Raw genomic sequence first — 26,926 nt, forward strand, 5'->3', positions numbered from 1 at the left:
TGAAATCCACATAAAAATCAGTGCCTAACCATATCAGTGCCTAACCATATTGTAACTAACCAGTTTTCTGTACATATCAGTGCCTAACCATATGTTGTGGCACAGGACATAAAGATCCAATGAGTTCTCTATTTAAACTGAAACTCATGATCTCACCAGTTTGCCGAAAACATGACAAACTACTACCAAACTGAAACTCATGATTTCACAACCTACTACCAAACTACTTGTACTCAGCTAGCAATTGCACACTTAAGCCGAAGCACAAGAACAGCTGCTGGTACTGCAAAGCCTTCAACTGAAATCATTGTGTTTTGGCAAAAAACCAGTGCCTAACCATATCAGTGCCTGAACAATTCATACCATTAAATCAAAACGCTATGAAATCCACATAAAAATCAGTGCCTAACCATATCAGTGCCTAACAATATTGTAACTAACAAGTTTTCTGTACATATCAGTCACTAACCAAATTACTGCCTGCAAAATGAAACTACGAGACAACATGGGAGGAAATTACTGCCTGCAAAATGCTGTTGAAGTATACCTTGGAACGCCGGCGGTGAGCAGAAAATTGCGGGCGGCACACCGGAGGTTGGGAGCGGGGCTCCTTCTTCGTCGCCGGCAGCGGCACAGTGGCGCGACACTTGGAGAGAGCACCGATGACAGTTGTGGACGCGGACTGCGGCTAATTTGGAGAAAGGAAGGGGCAGGTGTGGTGTACGTAAGTAGGGAGAGAGGAGGGGGAGCAATTGGGGGAAGGCAGCCGCGAATCTTTGACTGTAGGGGCGCGGCTGCCATGGATGGAAGGCCCGATTTGCGCAGCTCGATTTGCGCAGCTCGATTTGCGCAAAACTAAGAGGCTCGAGGAGATGGCGGACGATTGCGGCTGGTGGGCGCGGACCTGGCGGGCGCCGGCTGCAGCAGAGAGAGGAGAGCCAAGAGCGGAGAGCGGGGGCGGGGAATGGCGGCAACGGACCACACGCGGACCTTTCCTTGTAGCAGACCACGCGGGGAATGCGATGGCGGCGCGTCGGGGGCGCAGAGAACGGGGCGGGTCCTCCACACGACGCTAATTCCTTTCTTGGAGCAGCCGACAGCCGGGGCGCTTCCATAAGGATCGCGGGGATGGCGACCTTCCATGCGCGACAGCCGGGACGTCGGGGGCGCTGCGGGCGGGGATGGCGCTGCTGGCGGGGTTGGAGAGAGCGGGGGCGTCGGGGGCGCAGAGAGCGGGGTCGGAGACAGCCGGGCGCAGAGAGCGGGGGCGCGAGAGAGAGAGCGGGCGTCTGTAGGCAGACCCGTGCACCAAAGTAGGTGTGTACGTCTACACTATTGTCTTATAGAGTAGTAGAGATTAAGCACGACTAGGTTAGTCTAAGCTATATTTGGAATGGACAGGGGAAGGGTGTATCCCAAATATCCAATAATCATTCGCATGATGAATCTCGTGTTAGATGCCTTGTTTATAAACATGCATTCCAAAAAAGAAAAAAAAAACAAAGACAATAAAGAGGTGCGGATGTCTTACATGAGCAGCTCCTCTTGATCTTGATGCCGTTGCCTTGTTGTATTGTAACCTCAGAGAGAACCAAAAGTAGGAGTAGCTGCTCTTCAGCAACAGCCACTTTCTTTTGTCCGTATTCCAAGTGTCGAGCTTATCTGATAATCACACACGTACTTTAACCAAACCTGCAAAGTGAAGCCAGTAATCCCTCTCATATACCACCAAAAATTTCCCATTGTTTTAGCTTTCTCCATTTCTCTGCAGCAGCCTACCAGAGTAGTGAGGACTGAGGAGCGAGCAGAGTCCACCACCACTACCAAACACGCAGCGCAGTGGTGCTCTCTAGTCCTCTCTTCTTCCACTCCGCTCTTCCCCCGTCGCACGCACGCGTGGTCATCGGATTCGGCCGCGTGCCGGCGAGATCCGGGCCGTCGCAGCACGGTCCGGCAGACGCCGCAATCCGCGATCCTGTCGCCGCGGGAGCTGCATTGGCGCCCCACGCGGCCGTTCCGGCGTTTCTTGGGAGGTTGCGGCGGGGGGAGGAGCTCGTGTCCGGGATCCGCCAGATCCGAGAACGTCGGCGGTAGTAGCAGTGGCGGGGGTCGCCATGGAGGCCCACGCGCCGCTCGACTTCGCGCTCTTCCAGCTCTCCCCTCGGCGTCAGCGGTGAGAAAGCGAGAGGCTAGCAAGCAAAACTCCACCCATTTGATGCGTTCGTGTGGTTCTTGCGCGCTAAATGCGGCCCCTTCGGGGTCTCTGCGCAGGTGCGAGCTGGTGGTGTGCGGCAATGGGCGGACGGAGAAGATCGCGTCAGGGTCGGTGAAGCCGTTCGTGGCGCACCTGCGGGCTGTGGAGGAACAGGCGTCGGCTCAGCCACCGCCGCCGGCCATCCGGCTGCAGCTGGACCGGCCCGCCCCGTGGTTTAGTAAGGGCACCCTTGAGAGGTCTGCTGATTGTGGCTTATCCGTCGGTTCATGGGTTGGCGGTGCCGGAAAGATTGGATTCTGATGGATGTTTTGTTGGCCTGTGCCTCCAGGTTCGTGCGCTTCGTGAGCACGCCAGAGGTGCTGGAGTTGACGAGCACCTATGATTTAGAGATGTCGCAGCTGGAAGGGGCTAGGAAGATATATGCGCAGGGAGTAAGTGCCAAGCAATTGTTTCAGATGCTGGGTGTTTTTCGTCTTCTGTTTCTTCGTGTAGCTATTGCCTAAATTTCTGTACCTTATTCAGGGTACTGGAGACGCTACCTCAGGTGGAACTGGTATGTAGGATGATTATGTTCAGTGTTTGGATTGGCATTCCATCATCAATTGGGGTTTCGATATTGCTAGCTTATTCCATCTATGTTCATACCTGATAACGTTTCTCTGCGCCTTTTTATTTTGGAAATTTTAGTCCATGTTAACTCGAGTGACATTGAAATATCAAATATCTAATTGATGGTAAAAGTCAGAAGCAAAGAAGGAAAATATAGATGGGAACACAACTGGGATAATTGATCCCCATGGAATTTTAGGAGCTCTTGACTATGAAACGATGCATTGGATAGCACCAAATTTGCATTGGAAGCAATCTATGTCTAATTCAGGAAAGACATAAATACTGTAATTAATTGCTAACTGTTTGTGGGGTTAACGAATATTGTTATAATGTTGCATTGCTAGTGTGGTCTTTCATATCTGCTGTGTCTGAATCTAATTTATGTAATATCTGGCCATGCTTATTGGCAGCTGAAAATGTTACAGGCTCAGCAGCGGCGGTGGCAGCAGATATTACAAAGTAAGCCTCTCTGTCATGTCTGTTCTTATTCATTTGTTTCTTCTTTTCCGTATAACTCGATTTATCTGAGTCCAGCATGATCTATCAAATCAGTTTGTTGTTACTCCCTCCGTTTTTTTATTTGTTGCGTTCTAGTTCAAAAATGAACTAGCCGGCGGCAAATATTCCAGAACGGAGGTAGTACATCGTAAGACATGTTGTGTGCCGTTCTTGTTAGGTCTGCTGCCCTTTTATGGCTGTTGCATTCTTTTGTTTTGTAATTTAATAGTTGCCAATTTACTAGTTCAATTCTTGTGCAGGAAAGAACTTCTTAGGGCAATCGATGTGCGTCTAAGCACCCTTAAACAAGATCTGGCTGCAGCTTGTTCTCGAGCATCCTCTGCTGGGTTCAATCCGAACAGTGTATCTGAGCTTCTTCTTTTCGCTAACCATTTTGGTGCCAGTCGGCTGAGGTAATGCTTAAAACCTGCCAATCTCATAATTCTGGTATATGGTTATAGCTTAATACTTTTGCTGATAAGAATTTTTGTACCCGAATGAAATCAATAATCATATACAAAGCCAATCCTGTAATGCAACACAGCACCACATTTTGGTTCCTCTAAGAGTTGATGGAATAGAAGGACAGTCCTAGTGCAATGGCAAGAAGCCTTTCCACTGAGCCAAAAGATCCTGGATTTGGCGCAGCCTCTCTGCAAAATGCAGGGGTAAGGCTTGCCTCAGTTATTCCTTCCCTAGGCCTCATGTGGGAGCTGTCAGCACTAGGTCTGTTCTTTTTTTAAGAGTTGATGGAATGTTAAGAATCTGCAAGTTTCGCATAATTTATATCCTGTAACATAAACAGTAATATTGTGTACAAGTTACTCATTTTCTACGTTATGTGAACTTGTGAACAGGGAAGTCTCATTTAGGATATGTACAACCTCTAGTTGCATAGCAAAGGATAGTTTAGTCCTTGTATTTAGAAATTTGAAAGGCATTACATTGCGTCGTAAATTTTAAATGATTAATTTATAAACAGTATGATATAATTAAGAAAGTAAAAGTCTAGATTTGGGGAGATATAAAGCGTGAACTTAGTATAATTGAATTTTGGGAAGTGGGGAAGTTTGCATGCAGAGGAGGTTCTTTTTTTTATCGAACGCGTTAGAGAACTGCACATCTTTATTTCCATGGCATCGGAGGTGGGAGATGGCAGGGATACGCTTTTCTGGCAGGATAGATGGCTTATGGGGCAGCGGCTTGAGGACTTGGCCCCTCTTGTGGTTGCCATGGTTCCTAAACGTGTTGCTAACAAAAGGGCGGTGGCCGAGGCTTTAGATAATTCCAGTTGGGTTAGAGATTTCTGAGGTGAGGTCTCCTGGGAGTTCATCCTTGAGTTCCTTTCCTTATGTGAAGCCATTTCAAGCTTTGGTACCCAGCCCGAGGTTCCTGATAGACACTTTTGGAGGTTATCCAGTTCTGGGCAGTACTCTTCAAAATCGGCTTATGAGCTGTTCTTTGTGGGGTCCACTTCCTTTGCCCCTTATGAGCGCATTTGGAAATCTTGGGCACCAGCTAAGTGCAAGTTCTTTCTTTGGCTAGTGATGCACAACAGATGTTGGTCTGCTGATCGATTGGCTAGAAGGGGTTTTCCTCACCCAGCCTCTTGCCCCTTTGTGACCAAGAGGAGGAAACCATCCATCACTTGCTGGTGTCGTGTGTCTTCGCAAGGCAATTCTGGTTTTATTTTCTGCAAAGGGTGGGCCTGGCAGTCTTGTCACCGGGTTTTGATGAGGTTAATTTTGACAGTTGGTGGAGCAGATCAGCTGAACGTATCCATGAAGATGCCCGGAAGGGGTTTAACTCTTTGGTGATTTTAGGAGCTTGGAGTGTTTGGCGCCACCGGAATGAGTGTGTGTTTAATGGGTCGCAACCTAGTATCGCTAAGAGCTTGACCTTAGCCGGGGCTGAGTATAGTCTGTTGTGTATTGCTGGGGCTAAAGGGCCTTCTATGATGTCAGGTTTTGTTCATGACCCAGGTTGAGGTACTGTGGTGCTTCCTTTGGTGCCTAGTGTGGGTGGTGGGGTTGGTTCTGGCAGTGAGTGTGTTGTGGGCGTGTGTTGTTTCTTGTATCTTTGTTTTTCCTTTCTCTTTAATGGAATGATGCACAGTTCTCTTGCGTGTTTGAGAAAAAACCTTATATATTAGAGAGAAAGAAAAGCCTTACAAAAGAGCTGAGCAAGTTCCCCAAGGGCCCAACACAAACACGAAGGAATTACATACTGGTACCGTAACTTGATCCGACCTCGCCAAGAGCTGCAACTATGCCTAGGTTCTCCAGCTCTTTAGCTCCTACCATTGCCCAGATAACACACTCATCTAGGAAACATCTAAAAATTCTAGTTAAGGAGGGGGACTAGAGGAGGTTCTTTTAATTGGGATTGCCAATCTGCTGTCAAATCTGTTGAATCTCTGTAGACCCTCAATCCATTGTTACACTGCTGGTTGCGATGGCAACTCTGAAGTTATTCATTGCCCACTTTGCTTTATTTTTTCCATTTACTGTCTTTCCTGTTGACTAATATTTGAACATGTATAACAACTTAAACTTGTGATGTTCAGCGAAGCATGCACGAAATTCATGTCACTTTGCCAGCGGCGTCATGACATCAGTCCTCAAACCGCACAGCCAGCAGTTTCATCACACTGGAAGGTCTTTGATGATGGGAATGTTCGTGGTTCTTCCAGTTCAGACATGTCTATAGATGAGCCACAAGTTGATCTCGGTGAATCCAACAACAAATCTACAGTCGGTGGAAGTGGCTCTCAGGTCCACAGACTAAGCAACAGCCAAGGCTTAGAAGTCGCTGCAGAACAGCAACCCAAGCCAACCATCCCACAGGCCATAGATAAACAAGAAGCAGAAACAGACGCGTCTCCCGCACCTGCTGCAGGAGGGCTTTCAAGGCGTCTGAGTGTGAAGGACAGGATAAACATGTTTGAGAGCCAGAAAAAGGAGCAGACTCCAAGTTCTGGTAACAGCAACTCAGCAGGTACTGGTAGGGTGGTTCCAGGGAGAGGTGAGCACCGCAGGGTTCCTTCTGGGGCCTCCATGGAGAAGTTAGTTAGAAGGTGGAGCAGTGTTAGCGACATGAGTATTGATCTCAGCAACAATGAGAGCGTTAACATAAATGACAAAAAGGACAATGGAACTCCTGTTGTGACTCCAACATCTACTGATTTGGAGGCCAACTCTAAAGCAAAAGCTGATGTGGACTCTAATGGACAGAAGGATTTAGTCACATCACACTCCTGGCCTTATCAAAAGGATAATGTACCAATGGATCCGACTACCACAGATTTGTGCCCACCCTCAACTTTAAGTAATACACTTGCTCCTCATAGTGATGGTGCAGGAAACGACATGGTTATAAACTCTAGCATTGAGAGTGAGTCATCCTTTGGGAAAGAAGCGGGGGTTATTCAAGGACTCACAAGGATGTCAAATCATGCTACTTCAAATGTTTCCACTCGAAACCATCTAAAATCTTCTGCAAAGCCAGTTGAGGAAGGCTTGCTGAAAAATAAGGATATTTTAACCAGCACATCGTTAGAGGAGCATGTTCGCATGATAGATAAGGAAATAACAGCTGTTCCTCATGAAGTATTAGTTGCAAGTGAACAGATTCCCCAGAATGATATTAGAGGTCTCCATACAAAAGATATTCACACTGAATCTGAAGTGACTGGAAGGAAGGATCAGCCTTCACGATCATTTGGAAAGGTATCTGGTGGTGTTAATCCTAAACCAAAAACATCATCCAATTCCCGAGCTAATGTTAAAGGCTCATCTGGTAGGGCTAATGTCAAAGGCTCATCTGGTAGGGATGAGATTACCTTTACAGAAACTGAGTTCCGTGATGTTAGTTTGCAGCGGAATCGTCTACCACGGAAGGCAGAGGATGTAGGGAGAAAGGTTACAGGTGGTTCTGATTCAGATTCTTCTGGTCGCCAGGGAACAAATTTGAGCAGGCAATCATCCATTACCATCCAGGAACTAAACTTCCAGGCTAGAGTGATGGGACCAGGAAAAGGGAACCAAGATCGGCATGGCGAATTGCAAATGAAGGCTAATGAGTTGGAGAAATTATTTGCTGAACACAAGTTAATATCATCCCGACGAGGCAAACCTACAGATGTGCAGGTTGATAGCACACGTACGGTGAGTGAGGTAAAGCCGATAACAGTTCTTCATGAGACAATTCATACAAAACAAGTTGTAAAGGAGAGTATAACAACCAATGATTTTGATGCCAGTGAGCTTCTGAAGATGGTGAGTAATCAAGGATTTAACATTAGCACACCACAAAAACTTGGCATTCTAAGCTTAGAAGAGTCGAGAGGGAAGTTTTATGAGCATTATATGCAGAAGAGGGATGCAAAACTGAAGGAAGACTGGAAACTGCAGAGGGGGGAGAAGGAAGCAATGTTAAAGGCTATGCATGAGAGCCTAGAACGGAGCAAGGCTGAGATGCGAGCTAAATTCTCTCAGTCTGGAGATGTTTCTGACTCAACTTATGTTTATCATTGTTCTCAGAAGATTCCTCCTTCGCGATCAGCAAGAAGAAATAATGATCAGGTATTGGATATTTAACTTAATACACTTAAAAAGGGACTAAATATTTTTTGGTAACTGAAAATGCTTAACGTGCACCTTATGTACATAACTATGAGATATTCATTTTACTTCAGATGTTGCTTTCTTTGATCTCTAAAAGTAATGCCTTATGAAGTATTTGTGTAAATGATTCACTCTTTAAATGCAATTTGCAAATCTTAGAATCTTATAGTTGCACACAATGTTGTGGAGTAATGGAATAATGCAGAATATGGAGTTTACTTTCTTGCATTTAATTTTCTTTGCCATTTGCAGGGGGTTGACTCATTCTTGGTTGAAGAGGAATTGAATAGTGACTACCTATCTGGTGACGGTTCTTCCAGGAGTGCTGATTCTAGGAAGCATTTTCCAAATAAAGTTGCTTCCACCCAAAAGGCATCTGTTGGTCCTATCCATAAGCGTTCTTCAAGGACTGCAAGCTCCGGTTATGGCAATCGCAGGAATCTACCAGAAAATCCTATCGCACAGCCTGTCCCCAGTTTCTCTGACTTAAGAAAAGAAAATACAAAGCCTTCACCTGGACTCAGTAGAGCGGCTGCAAGAGTTCAGCAAAAGTCTTTTGCCCGTAGCAAGAGCATTATTGAAGAGTCAAAGAGTATATTGAAAGAAGATCAATCGAGGAGGTCACAATCTATGAGGAAGAGCCAAATTCCGGATGAGTTGAAGGACATTTCATCAGGGAATGAGGATATTTACAATTGGGCTCCATCAAGAATTTCCAAGAATCAATCAGAGGGAGCTTTTGCTTACAGTGCCCGTAGAACGGGTCCACCAAAGCCATTTCTTAGGAAAGGCAATGGGACTCACCCCGTTATAGGTATAGCTGGATTTCAGGCTGCAGCGGCTATGATGGCGAATGCCCTCCAGAATGGTGACAGTGGTGATTTTGAAGATCACCAAGATGATTCTCCTGATGATGCCAAAGAAGAAGAAGAATATGAAAGTATTGAAGAAAATTTTAGAGAAAGTGACTTTCCTGCTGATTCTGACAGTGAGAACCCAAGAGTTAGTCATGAATTTGGAAATTCAGATGACCCAGGGTCAGAAAATGGCGATGCTAACTTTTCAAGTGAAGCACCCGCAATTGGTGGTACTAAGTTCACTGCTTTTACAGGAAACGTTCATGATCCAGCTAGTGATGTTCCAGCACCCTGGAGTTCTCGTCTTCCACAGCTGTCCCCTTACATGAATGATAATACAGATGGTGACACATTCGCTGATTCACCGTGTGGAAGTCCACCATGGAATTCTCATTCACTTGATGAAATAACAGATGCTGATGTATCTCGGATGCGGAAAAAGTGGGGCAGTGCACAGATGCCTTTTGCTGGTGTCAGTGCATCTCAACAGCCACGCAAAGATGTTTCCAAAGGATTGAAGAAACTGTGGAAATTTGGTAGGAAGACTAGAGGGGGTGATGGTTTAGTAAATGATTGGGTATCTGCTTCCACTGCCTCAGAATACGATGAAGACATGGAAGATGGGCGGGATCTGGTAGTAGGATCTTCTGATGATTTCAAAAAGTCTCGAATGGGTTATCTTGCTTCATATGATGATTTTGTTGAGGATGAGGTTTTTGCTGAACAAGGTATTTGACTTTCTAATTTTCTGTAAAAGGTATTTTCATTGTCATTAAATTAGTTAGTATGCTTCTCACAATACTATTCCCACAATGTATTTGCACTAGATAAAGTTTAAAGAATTGAGGCCTTTCCAATATGATCGACTGATCATAATAGTCCTAAAATTTCGAAAAAGTACCGGAAGGTTCCAACCATGTCTGCAAGTTGGCAAACAATTTAGCTTATATTTATCTGATAACTTTAGATTTCCGTTCTCCATGTATCTGAACAAATTTGTAACTATTGAAAAAGACTATTCTGAGCATTACTCGTATTCTTGCTGAGGTGTACCTAGGATAACCTACTATTCTTGGCTCATGTTATGCATACTAACCCTGGGTGTATTGGTTCTGCCTTATGGTTTTAGTAGTTCAGTATATTGTCCATACTTGAATTTGTTGAGAGTGAGTGACCTGGTAGACGTTCTTTAATGCACTTGTCTGCATTAATCATGCACATGTTATCTCGCTCCTTAGACCATGTTAGTGGATCCACACATTTCAAATGTGTGGATTTTAAAAAAAGAAAGGGAAAGAGGTGCTAGAGCTGTAATGTTTCCTGTGCAATTCCTGCACAATGCTAGCCGAAAGAATCCAATAACCTCTTTTTGTGAGTCATGGCTTGAGGATCTGCCCTGCAATGGCTTGTGAAGGAGTAGATAGAACCTTTGAAAACTATTGACCCTAGTAACCAGGCCCAACTGTCAAATTTGTAATCCCCCAGAAGCAGTATCTCACGTGGATCATGATTATATTTAGGCCCAATGGTGACTATATATAAAAGGAGACACAAGAAGGAAACCCTAGACTAAGAGATTACATTAATACCCCTGGCTATTATACCTTAACAGCACTCATAGAAGTTTATTAGTTCATAGACTTCTGAATCTTAAGGCGCCTGTATATCCTTTGGTTACTTTAGCTCGTGCTACACATTTTGCTTATTCAAGCACAAAAGTTTGATGAAGATTCTCAATTTGCAGAACAATCACTACGCAGCTCAATTCCAAACCCACCTGCAAATTTCAGACCGAGAGAAGATCAACTGACTGGAAGAGGTATAGAACTTCTAAACATGTATATGCTTATGTTAAGTTGCTCATTAAATGCATATACTTTGAAGATCTTGGGTTTCCATACTTATTCTGGTGTATTCACCACAAACTATTATATTACCTATTATTCTCAAAGTCGCAATTTTCTCAAAGATGTGTTATCCCCAAAATACAGCGCCACGTTCTTTCTTCTCCCTGTCAACATTCCGAAGCAAGGGAGGTGATGCCAGGCTCAGGTGATCCTCAGAAAGTCAGAAGACACCAGAGGTGGAGTGTATAAAATATCTTCCGAGGTTAGGTATGAGTATCAAATTTTCAGGGCGGTACGCGGCTAGCTTGTGATTATAAATATATATCTATATGTTGTGTATCTATGGCAATTCATATAAGCTACCAGTTGAGCCCCCCATTGTTACTGTTTGATTATTCTTTTTCCGTAATATTCTTTGACCTCCTGTGTAGAGTTGGACTTAGAGATCTTTTTGCAGTCTGTTCTTCCAACTGGCCCAAAACTACTGTATTTTTCGTTGTTTTTGTGATATATATGTATCTCCCTCTTGTTTCTTCATTCACATATATCACAAATTCAAGATATATGGTAATTTTGGCAATTGTAGCATGGAAACTGGGCTTATTCAAGGCACCCGCAAAGTCACTTGTTTTAGTGTGATGAGTGTATCTGTCTTTGATCTATGTATATATATTTTTTAGAAAACTTCATCGAGTTTTTTTTGAAACTTTGCCTTATTTACTAGTGACTGCACCACACATATCTTTGTTGTAAGTTTCAGCCATTTTTTGGAGTATTTATGGCCGTACAGCTGGAGCTCATGTACTTGGTTTTGGCTGATGACCGCATACCAGTGATGGTCCTCTGCCTCGCTTTCTTTACCATCATTTGAAATGACTGTGCTTCTACATGATCTCTTATCTCGTAGCCATTGCATACCAATGAACTCTCTTCTCGTACGAATCTCATCTGTGATTCTGATGCAAGCATGCAATGGATGTTCAGTTTTCCCCGAGCTTATAAGGACTAGTTTGGGAACACTAATTTCCCATAGGATTTTCATTTTCCCAAGGAAAAATGAACTAATTTCCCTTGGGAAAATGAAAATCCCATGAGAAATTAGTGTTCCCAAACTAGCCCTAAATGTGGACAGAATGCCTTCGAAGTTCTGAAAAGGCTTGCCAGCCAAACTGCGCTGCTGTTGATTGTTTTGCTTACCCAGGCATTGAGAATCATATTTCATCCAAATCTTCATTGGGCCCTGGCGATGTAGCATCTGAAATTCGTGGGAGGTCATTGCATTGCAATTGCATTCATCCAGGGCAACCGTCCCAGCACTGAACAGAAGGTTGTGTTGGTGCTAAATGCTGCAGCCTGCAGCTGGATGCAGTAGCTACTGCTGCCGTGAACAATAGCCTGCCTGCCTGGCTGCCATCCGTCGTCTGATCCATTCAGGTAGCCGTCCTAGGTTGAGCCCCAGCCGGCCAGCCCAGTGGAGGCTAGGCCCCCCTATCGTAGGCTCTGTAGAATGTAGATTGATCATGCTGCACTTTGCCACCGTCCATGGGAACCAATCACATTGCTCTGTCCCTCTCTCTCCCAGTTTGGCCTTTGCATTGGAGCCAAGGGAGCTAGCGCCGTACAGGATCGCGTAGCACTGGATTGGCATGTTTCAAATCAATGCTTTTCGTCACTAGTTGACCTAGCACCGTACACCTGTTGATGTTGGAGCATCTGTTAATGGTCAAATTTAAATTTATCGGAGCAAGTTCAATGAGGGTTTAGAAAACGTATAGTTGTATGCTCGAATGGTTGACCGAATGGAAAAAGTTGATTTTTTTACATCAAAGAAAATTAAATATATTTTTAGTCTTTGAACTAGAAGTGGTTATGCCTTATATATTTGGATAGAGGGAGTAGCTAATAACATAATTTAATCTAAAAAATAATTTGTGATTTTTATAATTATTTTGATATGTTAGGGATTAGATACGGTAATAACTTAAATGGTACAAAACTATATATAAAATAACGATAAAAAAATTAAAATAAGTTATGATGTTCTCATTCATCTCAGAAAATATGAACTTAAAATTAAACTTATACGTGGAGAAAAAAAAGTTAAACTTATGCATATCCTCATTCCACATGTACGTTCACCAATAGGTACGTTCTCCACTTTCTTGGTCATCTTTTTGACGTGGAAGTCTCAACGTCAAGCTTCACTGCTAACTGCATTATTCCTGGCATGTTTGTTCTCAGTCATATCAATATCGGAGTTGGACGAAGACATCAGAACAACAATTTATTCAAATAAAACGACTGGAAGAGAAGAATGAGAATGTGGTATCTGGTATATAAATTTGAAGTGAGGGTGGTGCGAATGAGCTTAAAAGGTTCTCCTCTATTTATAGATCAGGCTCAAGTTTTTTTAAAAGAAAAGAATTCAAATTCAAAATTAAACGAACCAATCAAAAAGCGACACATGTCTAAAAACACATCATAATTTTTATAATTATTTTTATAAGTTAGGATCAGATAAGGTAATAACTATAATGGTACAAATTAACAAACGCACTGTCTCGAATTCGCTCTAGCTCCACCGTTGCTTGCAATGCCGGTATCGCCCTAGCGGCCGGCTAGCCTAGGCTACAAGCCTACAACTACAACTGCAAGGGATGGAAGGGAGTGCCGCTGCGGCATGGCACTTGGTGTCGTCATCTACTTATCACTCTCCCATACGAAACGAAGTGGAACAAGATCGAACGTCAAGGACTGCATGCCTGCCTAGCTATCCACTTGTATGCGATGAACCTCCATTCTTAAAATATTTATCACCGGCTAATTTATTTTTAAACTAAAACGTGATAAATAAAAAAAAGAAAGGATGAAGTACACTTGAACACACACGAATGTTACGAACGAACGACTTTTGTTTTCTTCTGTGTAGTCACAATTAATACACTGTCTTGCAAAATACATGTTCCATCAACTATCTTTTAACGTTAAAACACATCAAGCAACACCAGTCTTTTGGCTAGGGCATACGTTTGGATGATTGATATTTCAAGGTAATATCAAATGTTACTCTCATGAGTACCGAAAAGATGAGTCGGACGTCAGACGACGTTGTGTGCAGCCAGCCAACGACATCACAATTTGTCAATGTCTAAGAAACTAGCTACCATCTGCACAAATGTCTGCCCATGTGGCAACGCATAATGCCCAAAGGATAACACATGCAAGACATTTACTCAACTTACAAAGTACACACTTCCTAGGTCCACCCCTAGGATTTATGGGCTAGGGTCAATTGAGAAATTCAATTAAATCCTAGAAAAATCTCAAAAGCCCATATATGTGTATGGCTAGGGAGTGGTAGAACCAATAGCACCATATTGCTAGTCTTAGTGGAGTGAAACTAGTTTAAATATGGAAGTCACACTCACTTAGCAAATCATAGATGAGAGGAGAGAGTGTGAAGAGTCACACGCATGCTCGCCTGGCCGGATCGGGGTGAAGGGCGCGGGCGCACGACATGCGCGTGAATGGTCCATCGAAATCCGGCACTCCTCTTGCGGGGGCGCGGCTTCCTTTTACCGTTTGAATTTTTTGGTTGCTTGGCTGTTAAGCTTAGAATCCTAACCGATCGCTATAAAATCTAAACTGAACGCGAGATTTTCGCAGGCGGATAAGATCGAAGATAGCTATCTGTTCGTGGACTCGGCCCTATAAAAGGCGCCTAGCAGCCAGCATCCAAATTATCTCAGTCTTCGCTTCCGCCTCTCTTCACAACTGAGCCGCCTTCAATTCCCTTCATCCCGAGCGCCGACGTGCATCTGCGATCGGGAGAGCAGGTCTCCGGAACCCTTCGTCCTCGAGATCCTGCACCGGGAGAGGGCGAATAAGGTTTTTGAGAAGCGTCCTCACGCGACTGCTCGCTGATTCCGCTGATCATCAATCCCGCTGCTTCGACATCGTCGACCCTGCTGATTCCGACCCGCGTCATCTATCAGTATGTCTGATCAGTACGCATCATCTGATTTGACTTTTAATTTCAATTATTCTGATTTGATCATGATTTATATTCGGAATTTAATCTGAAAATTGTCTAATTATTCAACAACTATTTTCGTCCGAAGAAGAATATGGTCCTAACTACACTCTTTGTTATTGAGGTATATATAATTTGACCAGGTATATAGATTAAAACTGGTTTTGTTGATGTATGTGTTAAGAGATATTGCATAGGGTGATGAGATATATTCGTGTAGATGTTTCAGATCTGAGACAGTCTAGAATCTCTAGTTTAAATTTGTATTATATTCATCTAGGATTTTCAGAATCGGCTTCTATACATGCCACCGTGTAAGACCGTTCCTCATTCAACATATCAACATGCAACACAGGTAGACCTAAGTCTAAGTTATCATACAAACTGAATTTTGTTGTTGATGTGCATGTTAAAAGATACTATATACAATAAGGAGTTGTAATTTAATAAATGTTTCTGTAATGAGATAGACTATAATCTGGATTAAATATATATTGTATTTGTATAATACTCTCATAATTGGCTCTTATATATGTACGCCACCACATGAGGCTATTTCTAATCTAATAGATCAACACTCGATGTAGACAAACTCGAGTTTAAGCTATCGACGATTTTTCAAGCGTCTTTGTATGGTATCAAAGGTATAACGAGTTCATCACCATCCAACTCTATAGATCCTCTCCTTAGCCTACTAGTCTTCGAGAGGCTAACAAAGTCCAACCACACATTATGACATGCATAGTTTAGGGCGGTCATCCATGGCACAAAGTTGCTCGGTTTTTTGATCGGTGACACCAAAGCGCTATCAACCAAAATCTCCTAGAAAGGCAATGATGAAAAAGATATCAAGATGGACAATCTGTAGTGTGGCGGAACCGCCCGAATTATTCCAACTTAAGTGCCTAAGTCCCGCCTTAGAGGCTAGACCACACTTAAATGGGAATAACCCGTCAATCCCTTGGATCTAGTCCGACGAGGCCACTGACAGGATCAAGTACCACAGTCTCACTCGATGGTGAGTCACAGAGCAAATACAATAAAGCATAAAACCATACATTAAAGAGTATTAAATTATTACATCATCACCAGAGTTTTTGCAAAAGTAGCCATTACTGTTCGAAGTGCAGCGGAATGAAACTAACGATAAATAAACAGAGAGATGGGGAAGCCTGTCCCATCACTCCTCATGCTCCTCCTCTGCCGAGGTGGGGTCCCACTCGACAGTCCAACCCGGTGGCAAGATGGACGACCAAGTCACTCCAGCAACCATGTCCTCCAAAGAACCTGTAAAATTATGCCATAAGCAAGACTGAGTATATTAATACTCAGCTAGACTTACCCGGTGTGAGGGGTCTACCCCTCTACCTCTAGACATGCAGCTGTTTGGCTGTGGGGTTTGGTTGCCAAAAGCACTAGCTGAGTTTATAAATCAAGTTTTTGCTTTGTCAAGTTTTAGTGTGACTCTTAAGACTAGAGGTGTACTATCTACTCATTCATGGTAGCAAGCAAATTTAACAATCAACATTTTTGTCACATCATCACACTTCCGCTTGTTACTCAATGCAGTACAATGGATCAAGCAGTCTCATTAGCTGCGAGAAGACGATTCGAATCGAGTTTTTATCCTTGCAAGGTAAACCTAAACACACGACGTGGCGAGGCACTCCGTCCCCACACACCTCAACCGTCCCCATCGATTACCTGGCAACAGAAAGGGGCTCACCGCCTTGGCGTACAATGCCTCACTGACCCCGACTGCCGTCGTGCAGTGACCGCACTTGTACCCACCATAACCGGAATGGGAGACCACGTCTCAGGTCGCGTGAGGAGGGCAATCTGCGGGCAGGTTCACTCAGGTACTAGGCTTACCGATTTACCATATTTCTCGGCATGTGCTTAGTACGTTTAAACGCTTGACACAGGTATCCGCACGTTAATCCTTATTCCAATTTCATCTCGTAGATCACGCATCCCCATGGATCCGTGTCCACAGACCAATCATCAGTATGATATGAAAGTGGGTACAACTAATTCCTGACCTCGCGCGAGTGCTAGAAAAATCACTCGACTTCTATCAAGATCCCTATTTAGCAAGCAGCTACTCGACCTAGCATACTAGTATCCATCTCAAAAAGGATTCCTGAGTTCATGCAACTAGGGTTTCAATCAACTCCTACACTTAAGTGCACAATACAAGCCTACAAACATTAAGTGTAGTAAAATAATATATAGAACAGGTTATGCATAAACCGGGGCTTGCCTTCCAAAGCTGGGGCAGGCAGATCCTCTAGGGCAGGCTCTGGTGCTGGATCCGGGGTCACCTCCTGAGCAACACCTTGCTCCGGCACGAGGACGTACTCTCCGTCAGCGAGGTTGCAGTCTATCGAATGCAATGAATAAGAATATGCATGTTATGATTATGCATGATTTAACAACATCATGCTAAAGGAAGAAGAACTAAGTTAGTTAGCAACTTAGGGTTTCTTGGTCATACGTGACTTTTAGTGGTTTATGCTTATCACTCTAGGTTTAGGTGTTGTGGAGAATAAGCATAGTGGATTTGTATTTTTCCCTTACATATTTCAGTGGGCAAATTAAAAAGGGTTTTGCTAGTTGGGTTAGGGTGACACAAGTTTCCATTATCAATTTCCCCTTTTTCATTTCTAATTATGAATTCTAGTGTGGTTTTGGACTACAATAGTGGTTTAACTTCTTCAAAAAATCTATAAAAAATTACAGTGGATTACTAGTTGTCACTGTAATTTGTCCTATAAATTTGAGGTGGTTCTTCATTCAGATACTACTTGTGCAAAATTAACAAGGATAAGTTTTATAAGGGCACTTTATACTATAGCTATGATTTAATTGTGGTTTCTGTACTAAGTTTTATTTTTGTCCAGACTCATAGGTGATATTAGGCTTTTGTGTTAAAAATCATAGAAAAAGTCATACTGGATATTTAGTTGTGAATTTCTAAAGTTTTATGCCAAAAAGGTGCTTATAACTAACTTGTTATTTGAAAAATATCAAACAACAGATTCCATATTTTTCCTATGTTCATAATAACAAATCATTAGTTATCCCAAGGTTTGGGGTGTTTTCTTCTTAGGGTTATTTTTCTAGGGTTTTTTCTAAGTTTTCCTTGTTTTCTTAAAATAAAAGGTATCCCAACTATTTTGTACTAAACCAGAGTATAAGAAATTTTTCTAGTGAACTATACTGAGTAGGTAGACTAACAAAAATATGGGTGCTCCTTGGTGCCTTATTTAAACCTTCATTAATATTTTCTTTAACTTTAGGCTAAAAAAGGTTTAAAGGGTGAACTCTATCTTAACTTGGTGTACAGAGGGGTTTATTATTTTTAAACAGGTTAGGAAGTAATTAGGTACTTCTCCAAATTTTCTTAGCCTCAGTCTAATAGTGCAACTATTTTTCCTCCTATTATTTAGCTTTTGGCCAAATCAATATTTAAATCAGAACCTTAAAGTTTTCTGTAACACTTAGGGTTTTTTTTTATTTTTCTTAAGTAGTTTACATTATTGAAGATATGGCAAAATTGGTTTGACTTGATTTGGGTGAATAAAACAGAAGATATGAATTATTCAAGTTCTGTTTGACTTTAAATCAGGTTAAATAAAAGGTTTCTTGGAAAAACCACTTTGCACCGAAGTCCTCGGGTTCTTTCCAAACTAATCCTCTCAGTTATATCCCTGTGCTACTATTCCCCTGAGTCACTGACAATGCGCAAAACCCCCTAGCCTTTTATTCTTCTTCCCCGCGGTCCCTCCCTAGGTTTAAACAGTACCCGCGAAAAAGAAAAGGGCGGCGCGGCTTACCAGCGGCGAGAGAGGTCCGGCGAGGGGCGGGGTTGGCTCCGGGAGGTCCTGGCGGTCACAACGATGTACGGTTCGACGACGGAGGTGGCCGGAATCGTCCGGTCCACTTGCGCAGGCGGGGGATCTCGTCGGCGGCGGGTGTTCCGGCTAAACCACGGCGATCTATGTGCAATCAAATGGCACGATGAGCTTCACGGGGTGACGTAGAGGCTATGTGCACAAGGAATCGAAGAATAGAACAGAGGATTACCCGGTCTACGTTCACCGGCGGTCGGGCGACCAACTTTTTTGCAATTTGGCCCTTTTCAGGTTTTTTTCCCACAATTATGCCCCTGGCAGTTTCATTTCAAAAAATGGACCCTATGCTCGGCGCCATCATCATTGGCGTCGAGCATGTGTGTGCCGGCGCCAATACTATTGGCGCTTATACGTCAGACGCCGGTGTGATCTGGATCTACGTGGCACGTACCTCGGCGCCATAGATCTTGGCGCCGAGGTAGGCGCCCGGTCAACGACGCCTACCTCGGCGCCAAGATCTATGGCGCCGAGGTACGTTCCTATAAATAGCACCCTACGTCTGGCTTGTTGCTGTGCTCATTTCAATTCTTCTAAACTAGAGATGTCTAGGCGTGGTAAATATGCTAAACAAAGGTAAGTTTTGGATCTGCCTCTTATTTTGTGAGTCTATTATATTTCTGATTGTTATAGAGTTTATGGAAATTTAGGAAGGGTCCTTTGACCGGAACTGCCTTCGACCCGCTGCCTTTGCCAAGTGGTGTTCCAGTGCCTATGTGTTTTTGTGGTGATCCTTGTAAGGTCGATAAGTCTGAAGATCATGACACCTATCGACAGAGGTATTGGATGTGTGCTAACTTTGCATTTGAGCCAACTATTGTTCAACGTCGGATGAATTTAATGGTGAGAATAGTCTTGTAATATGTTTACATTTGTGAATGTTTTTGTAAATGTTTTTTTGCGTAGTAATAATTGCACATTTTGTAGACTCCTCCACCGCTATGTGATTTTGAGCAGTGGATTGACACAGAAATATCAGAGAAAGATAAGAAGTGGCTGGAGAATCTTCAAAAGTGGGATGCAGAGGACAAAGAGAGGATGAAAAAAAGACGAGAGGAGCTTGCTGCCGAGCAACAACGTGAAGACGAAGAGAAAATGAGGCGTGTTGCTGAATGCAGGGAAGATAAGGAGAAGAAGCTTGAGCGTGCACGTCGTGCAAAGGAAGCAATGGAGGAGAACCCTGATGCATTTCGCAAAGGCAAATGGCCCCGTTGTACTCAGTAGTAATGGTGTTTTATTTGAAGTTATGTAATAATGAACTTATTATTCGGTAATATGTATTTTCGAACAATGATATTTCGTAATGAATTACCTTCAAATTGATGAAAAATTACATAAATACATAATTGATGAAAAGTAGATTTAAAGCAATTCTTGAAGGCGACTTGAAGCAATTGAAATAGATAATCAACACGCTGAAAGCAATTGATACATAAGAGTTTTCTAGTAGTGCTCCCACATTCCAAATTGAGTTGACCCTTCCCCATAGTATCCTCCCATTGTTGGTGTCTGCTGTGGGTGCGGTGGAGACGACGGAGGACCAACATTCTTGTTGTGACAAGGGCAGCAACAATATGGATCTGGGCATACTTGCACCTGTGAAGCACCACCATTGTTTGTGTCTCTTTCTTCCTCATCATTTTTGTTGCTTACTTCTCTCTCTAGATCAAATATCCTATTCTGTAGGTAGGATATGTATTCCGCATGAGGAAAAATTGGACGAGGATCTACCCAACGAGTGAACCACAATTCTCCTTGACCAATGAATGCTGCATAAATGTTTATAGTTAGTTTCACTGAACAACAAAAGTATTTAGAAAAAAGGACTAGAAATTAATTTGTACATATGCATAAGGACATCTGAAGAAACGCCGGCCTCCATCAATTCCACCCTCAACGAACATCTGCACCAAGCAATCCTCGCCATGCATGCACTTCGGCCAATCTTCTCTCCTATTATCGTAGGACCTAAGTCTAACCTCTTTGTTGAAATCTTTTTTACTTTGAACTGGAAAGTTAAAAACCGCCTCTTCAAAAAAATCTGGACCAAGAGGGCCATCAAAACACATTGGAGTTAACTTCCCTCCATCCTTTCGTCTCTCATTTACCGCACCCTTGCCCCTAGAAGACCCTGAAGCCATTCTATTGCACAATGAAGCAAATGTACAAAGGATCGTGTATATATAGGCTAAAGGATAGATAATGTAATAGATTATAAACATCAGATATGTACAAAAACTCTGAAAAGGCTATGTTCTTGTTCTGAAAAGGCTACATGTCCTACGCTATGTTCTTTTTCTGAAAAGGCTATATATACAATCCTGAAAAGGCTATTTTTACACTCTGAAAAGGCTATATAAGCACTCCTGAAAAGGCTACGAAATGGATCTGAAAAGTATAGATGCTAGTCCAAAAATTAATGCTTCTGAAAAGGCTATGTAATAGTTATGTAAAGGCTACATGACATAACCAACAATTTCACAAAATTTCGGCAGAGTTTTCTCTGTTTTTTGTCAATCCAAGATATACTCATAGATAAGCATAACATACAAGTGCATACAATTGTAAACAATTCCAAGCAAGCTCATAAAAGTCTAAACAAGTTCATTACAAGTCCATAGAATTCATACAAGTCCATTAAAATGTCATACAAGCCCGTAGAGGCCAAATGAGTCCATTACAAGTCTATATAATTCATACGTTACATAACAAGTCCATAGAGTCCAAACCAATTCAACGTCTCCTAGTCTTACCCTTGCCTAAAGCGTCGGTGCCTGGAGTGTAACGTTGTGGAGAGCGGTGTCGCCTACGATCTTGTGGTTGTAATGGCTGTGTCGAAGGAGCCCCCTCAAGCTGTGAAGGTCCTATCTCGTCGTGATCGTAGTCGAAGCCAGCACCAAGACCTGTGGAGGGCGTTGCTGTGTCGGTACACGATGGTACATGGACGTCATGTGCAACAATAGTCCTGCAGCCACAGCGAGCAGCAGCTCCACGTAGGCGCCTAGATAAACGCTGCATGCCAAAGACATATTAGTTTACAACATATTCATAACACGCTAAAGGCTATAAACGATGCATGTGGGCTTACCTGCAAGAAGCTGCGCATGCTGCTGTCGCCCGTAGTCAAAAGTTGGCGATCAATGTCCTCTACCGACCGTCGCAATGTGTTACCCTGTACAACACAATTTGCATCACACATACAATTTATACATGTCGAGTATTAAAATCGAGTAAAACTTACCACTCGATCTAATATGGGTGCTACCTCCACTTGGGTTCCCAGTCTAGTGGACAGGTCATACTCCGTTTCTTCATCGTCAGAAGAATCAATGTCGGCGTAGTCTTCCGCTGTCCACTGCTGGCGAAGCTTACAACGAGTCGCACCCTGGTACCAAGCTTGGTACCGCCTGTAATCACTGTTGTTGTGCAACTCATCGTTGGAATATACATTCTCAGCACCCGATTCCCAATCATTTACTAATATCAGATGATGTTGACGAAAGTCCGTTATCTTCTTTTGCTTCCGCCGGTCAAATCTACACACAAATCATATCATATAAAGAACACAAAGTTAAGAATGATTGATGTTATAAATTGCAAACTGGATTTATAGATTGCGAACTTACTTGTGTAGCTCCTTTGAAGTAGGAACATCTTCAACCGGCCATAGCTGGTTCCTACCAAACTGTCTCTGAACCCTGTGAGGTAGGTGCCACTCAACACACCAGAAACAGACCAAAGGACATTGCATCATATAGAGTTCATCTTCACTGCTGCATACTACACTAAAGATCATCCCAGCATACTCAGGTGCGTTGTATGGCTGCCATGTGACCTAAAACAAAAATGAAGCAATCTATGTTAAGTATAATAAAACAAATTTCATAACGATAAGATATACATGTTGAGTACTTACGCTAGAGGCAGAAAGGGTGTCAAACTCGTTAACATACTCCATGTATGCCCTCTTAGCTCTCGCAAAAGGAGCTGCCACTTGGTCCCAAATATAAGCATACGTCGGTCGAAGACGTTCATTTCCATGAATCATCCATGGCCAGGGTCTAGGCTGGAAAACACGTGGTCGACCAACTGGTATGCGAAACCTGCAAAATGAAATTTATGTTAGTAAGTAATATAGCCTTATTAAATAAAATTGTGAAGACGTCGGTCCAAGACGTACCACATCCATATCTGCAGGAGGTAGACGCAACCGCCTATAGACGAAGAGGAGGACGTACGACGGCAAGCTTCACAAAGCTGCCGGTACAAAAAAGAAAGCACAGCGGAGCCCCAACTGTACTGTCCAGCTGTATCCCAGTCGGTTAGACATGGGATGTACATCCAGGACGCGCAGTCTCCTGTGGCGTCTGGGAAGAGGACACAACCAAACATGTGCAAGATCCAAGCTCGACAATAGAACTGGACTGTAGCCTCATCAGCATCAGCAGGGCACACACCAAAAGACTGACGGAGCCATGTGATGCCTACTCCAGCAGTCCTTTCAACGCCCTCAGCAGGAAGCTCCCTACCAAGAAAGGCCTCAACTCTAGCCCTCCAACCGTCAGAGTCACATTGGCCTGTCACTGCTCTGCCACCAACATTGAGTCCAAGTATCTTCTGTGCATCCTCTAATGTGACTGTCATCTCACCAAAAGGAAGATGAAAACTATGTGTCTGAGGCCGCCACCTACATAATTAAAAAAAATAGTGTAAACGAGCTCAATGATTCAAGAATATTTTTATAAAATCATAACAATACCTGTCCACAAGTGCAGTAATGGCCGCCGAATCAATAGTAGGCAACCCGCGTCGTAACTGGTAAGATATTACATCTAGACCTGCTCGTCTGAGGTAATTAGTGTACCTGTCGTCGAACACCATGTCTAGGAACCCATTGTGTGTCCTAGAACGAAGCGTTGCTAGGTCCTACACGGAAAAATATTATATAAGCAACACCATTTGTACAACAACAAATCTACAAAAGATATTTACAATTAAATACCTGGCCTTCCGACAGAAGGCGCCCCCGGTGGCTCTCGTCGTAGAACGGGTCGAGGAGGTGGAACTGTGCCATCCTACAAAATGAAATTAATGTTAGTAAGTAATATAGCCTTATTAAATAAAATTAAGGTAGTATCATTAAACTAAAAATACAAACCTCGCTAATCTGCCAACGACAAGTGCGTGAATTATGACCAAGTCTACCGCACTTGCCACACTCATACTGCTCGGGGTCGGTAAGAAATGGTGTTCTCCTTCCCCTTCTACTCCTACCACCAACCTGATCCATAACCATCTTGTGCCTCGTCCTCTTCCTGGATCCACGCTTGGTCCAACGACTACTTGGATCAGCGACATACTTTGGGCCATCGTACGGAGGCCACTCACCCGCGTCACGATAAGGAATAAATCTTGGACTCCAAGTCAACACTAGTTTATCAATAGTAAACTCTTGAGGTATCCTCCTCTCTAAGTCAAAGTTACGAGCTCGAGCAGCTGCGATTAGATGAGAACATGGAAAATGGTATTGCCCGGGTGCGCCACAAGTACATGACAAGTCATTAAGGACAACCACATGCTTCCTCGACTCTTGTGACTCGCCGTCAGAAGTAGTACCAGCTTGAAGGAATACCTCATATGTCCCTGACTGTAAGTCAAAACAATCAACAGTGTGTGTGTTTGCCCTTTCCTTTGCCTTCTCTAGAAAGGTCTTAGGCTTTGGAGCCCATCTCTCTCCCTCATTCTGCAATCCAACTGCGTGGGTGTGTCTATCATTAAACCATGCCACAAGCTTGTAAAAGGTAAATGTCACTATAGCAGTGACCGGCATACCACGTATGCCCAACAATAATTTGTTGAATGACTCGGCCATGTTACTACACTGGAACTCATATCTCCATCCACCTAAGTCGTGAGCTCTTGTCCACTTCTCCAAATCCGGCATCAATCCATTCAACCAATCTCTACCTTCGGCATTTGTTGCGACTTTGAGCTTTTCTAACTTTTCTCTAAAGAACTTGTCTTCCAGCTGTCGACATGTCTCCTGGAAAAGCTCAAAGTTATCCTTGACACCATCCTTACGCAGAAGATTCTCAGCAAGGTGTCGAGTACACCACCTGTGATGCAAAGGAGGGTACCCATCGATCTGCTCACGGACCGCGTTGAGTATTCCTTGGTGCCGATCTGATATTACACCAACTTCTCGTCCTGGGCCAACCACATGTATCCGGACCAGTCGCAGGAACCAGCCCCAACTGTCTTTGTTCTCTTTCTCAACCAGAGCAAATGCTAGGGGAACTAGCTTGTTGTTTGCATCAACGGATATGGCAATTAGAAGAGTGCCCTGGTACTTGCCGAGAAGAAACGTGCCGTCAATTGAAAAGACAGGACGACAATGCCGGAAGGCATCCACACACTGGGGAAAGCACCAGAACGCACGGAAGAATATTTGTCTCCCATCAATCCATGCATTTGGTTTAGGGATGTACTCATAATGCATGCCTGGATTGACCGCCTTCATTGCATTTAAAAGAACAGGTAGCTGCTCGTACCCAGACTCCCAGTCCCCATATATCATCTTCCACGCACACTGCTTAGCCCTCCAAGCTTTACCATATGTTATCTTGTACCCATCAAACACATTCTCCACAATCCTCATGATTGTCCTAACCTTCATATTTGGTTCCGACTGCAGTATTCCCATAAGTCGCTTCCCAATGAGGGTTGATGTCAATTGGCGATGTTTCATCGTTAACTCATGTTCAGCACATGTGTGTGGCCCCACTACTTTTGTTATGTTCCACTTTGCGGTGATCTTTTGTATCCTAGCACAAACCCTCCATGAACAGTTATCCTTGTCGCATACAACCGTGTAACGACGTTTCTCGTAAGAATGAAGTACTCTATACGGCCTCTTACGTAAGACTGCGTAATGCTGCAACCACCTCTTCAAGGCAGTTAGGTCCTTGAAGACCCTACCCTTTTCAATCATCATGCTAGGACCGGCCTCAGGAGCGTCAAGCAGCTCATCATCCCTTCCCTCTGCATTTGCCTGATGAGAAAGACTAAGATCGCTGAACTCATGCACTCTCGGATCCCGACCGTCTGGAAAAACACGTTGCAACATCTCAATGTCACTCTCTGTGAGTTCACCAACCGGGCGATCATCATCTGAATCGGCAGCCATAGCAAAGGCATATGGCTCCTCTTCATTCCTAAACTCAGGACTGTTGGAGGCAATAAAACCATCACCGAAGCAGCCACGTGCCTCGGTATGAGGATCAACCCCAAGAGTAGGAGTCTCTCCTGCAACATGTACAAGATGATCAGTCCCACGTCAAATGGAATGAGCAAAGTGCTCATGGTCCAAAATGAAGATGTAATGCCAATAAGACTTACTGCAATTGGTTTGTGCCAAAGGGATACACGCAGCTAAATCTTTCTGCAGACCATCTCCTGGCTGACTTAATGGGATCAAATTAGGGCCAGATTGAGCATCAGGAACAGTTGGCACGTCATCGATAGCACGATCAAAGTCTTCATGGGGACGGTCTACGACAACCGGACGCACCACAACCTCCATGAGTTGCAAATGGGTCTTCATAGCCGAAGTAACATAATTATCCCAATCCAGTTGACAATCAATTGGAATGACTCGTCTTATGACATTTGGTGGATGACCAATATTAAGCACTCCGTCAACCGCAATGTCATCATCTTCATGGCACCCGAGCTTTTGTTTAGCCTTTGTAAACAAATCACTCAAGGAGGGTCTACCATCGAATAGTACCGGCACGTGTCGCATGTCAATGAACTTGGCATTTCCATACGGATCTTGTTCCACATTGCCTCCATGATATAAGCTCAAAAAATTGTCCATCTATTTGAAACACCAATTAAACATTCAATATAAAATGTGGATGGTTATTACCTAACCACAACACACTAATTACTAGCTACATAACTATAAATATAGCCACAACCCACTAATATACTAACCACCTTATAAATTACTCCTATATAATAATTAAAAATTTTGACAGCACCTCCCCTACACGGGGAGGATAAAAAACATGCACATTTGACTCACTTTCATAATATTCAATAAAATTAGCATTTATCACAATAACTAACATTCATCACATTCAAAAAAGAACAATTTATAGCAAAACAATCTAACATATTTAACACAAAATGCTTAAACAATAAAAAAAATATATAATTTACCTAGACGGTCGGGGTCGGCGATGGACGACGACGACGCGAGCGAGGAGCGGGGCGGCTTGTCGATGGCCGGTGGCGAGCCGCTGCCGCCGGGAGGGGACG

General features: G+C 43.4%; 4 protein-coding genes across 8 annotated transcripts in view; 2 read left to right on the plus strand and 2 right to left on the minus strand.

Annotated features, from left to right (window-relative positions):
• LOC103649305 (uncharacterized) overlaps positions 1–1,310 on the minus strand; it is a 33,059-nt gene extending 31,749 nt beyond the window's left edge. For all 4 annotated transcript variants that reach the window (XM_035965508.1, XM_035965507.1, XM_035965510.1 and 1 more), the window contains exon 1: positions 548–1,310. The gene's annotated coding sequence lies outside the window, so the exon portion shown is untranslated. The remainder of the gene's footprint in view (positions 1–547) is intronic.
• A 257-nt stretch (positions 1,311–1,567) lies between these two features.
• On the plus strand, positions 1,568–11,343 carry LOC103647852 (uncharacterized). Of its 2 annotated transcripts, none has more exons than XM_008672355.4 (10): positions 1,568–2,173; positions 2,272–2,451; positions 2,544–2,646; positions 2,738–2,768; positions 3,238–3,286; positions 3,586–3,738; positions 5,892–7,908; positions 8,203–9,535; positions 10,552–10,626; positions 10,799–11,343. In XM_008672355.4, exons 1-10 carry the CDS (start codon positions 2,115–2,117, stop codon positions 10,861–10,863), a joined length of 4,065 nt encoding a protein of 1,354 aa, XP_008670577.1. In that variant the 5' UTR covers positions 1,568–2,114; the 3' UTR covers positions 10,864–11,343. The 2 variants fall into 2 exon arrangements, with proteins under 2 accessions (XP_008670577.1, XP_008670578.1); XM_008672356.4 differs by having other exon boundaries at positions 1,581–2,173; positions 3,253–3,286.
• A 7,760-nt stretch (positions 11,344–19,103) lies between these two features.
• Positions 19,104–19,825, plus strand: LOC109944401 (uncharacterized). The gene is made up of 3 exons (XM_020549154.2): positions 19,104–19,177; positions 19,252–19,444; positions 19,529–19,825. Exons 1-3 carry the CDS (start codon positions 19,146–19,148, stop codon positions 19,823–19,825), a joined length of 522 nt encoding a protein of 173 aa, XP_020404743.1. The 5' UTR covers positions 19,104–19,145.
• A 1,336-nt stretch (positions 19,826–21,161) lies between these two features.
• Positions 21,162–26,566, minus strand: LOC109944083 (serine/threonine-protein phosphatase 7 long form homolog). The gene is made up of 7 exons (XM_020548630.3): positions 26,429–26,566; positions 22,782–23,245; positions 22,518–22,704; positions 22,228–22,436; positions 21,843–22,137; positions 21,690–21,773; positions 21,162–21,613 (listed from the first exon to the last, which is right to left on the minus strand). The coding sequence occupies exons 1-7, from the start codon at positions 26,453–26,455 to the stop codon at positions 21,335–21,337; spliced, it is 1,545 nt and encodes a 514-aa protein (XP_020404219.1). The 5' UTR covers positions 26,456–26,566; the 3' UTR covers positions 21,162–21,334.
• Between the last annotated feature and the right edge of the window lie 360 nt (positions 26,567–26,926).

This window comes from Zea mays, chromosome 2 (genome assembly GCF_902167145.1).
Source record: "Zea mays cultivar B73 chromosome 2, Zm-B73-REFERENCE-NAM-5.0, whole genome shotgun sequence".
Taxonomy (NCBI): Eukaryota; Viridiplantae; Streptophyta; class Magnoliopsida; order Poales; family Poaceae; genus Zea; species Zea mays.

What these genes read in the sequence shown, in the direction of transcription:
- LOC103647852 (XM_008672355.4), top strand. Translation starts at nt 2,115, where the DNA reads ATGGAGGCCCACGCGCCGCTCGACTTCGCGCTCTTCCAGCTCTCCCCT. An exon ending in CGCTACCTCAGGTGGAACTG is followed by an intron (nt 2,769 to 3,237) that starts GTATGTAGGATG and finishes GCTTATTGGCAG; the next exon opens with CTGAAAATGTTACAGGCTCA. An exon ending in GTGGCAGCAGATATTACAAA is followed by an intron (nt 3,287 to 3,585) that starts GTAAGCCTCTCT and finishes ATTCTTGTGCAG; the next exon opens with GAAAGAACTTCTTAGGGCAA.
- LOC109944083 (XM_020548630.3), bottom strand. Translation starts at nt 26,455, where the DNA reads ATGGAGGCAATGTGGAACAAGATCCGT. An exon ending in ACTTCAAAGGAGCTACACAA is followed by an intron (nt 22,138 to 22,227) that starts GTAAGTTCGCAA and finishes ATTTGTGTGTAG; the next exon opens with ATTTGACCGGCGGAAGCAAA. An exon ending in CACCCATATTAGATCGAGTG is followed by an intron (nt 21,774 to 21,842) that starts GTAAGTTTTACT and finishes TGTGTTGTACAG; the next exon opens with GGTAACACATTGCGACGGTC.
- LOC109944401 (XM_020549154.2), top strand. Translation starts at nt 19,146, where the DNA reads ATGTCTAGGCGTGGTAAATATGCTAAACAAAG. An exon ending in GGTAAATATGCTAAACAAAG is followed by an intron (nt 19,178 to 19,251) that starts GTAAGTTTTGGA and finishes ATGGAAATTTAG; the next exon opens with GAAGGGTCCTTTGACCGGAA. An exon ending in AACGTCGGATGAATTTAATG is followed by an intron (nt 19,445 to 19,528) that starts GTGAGAATAGTC and finishes CACATTTTGTAG; the next exon opens with ACTCCTCCACCGCTATGTGA.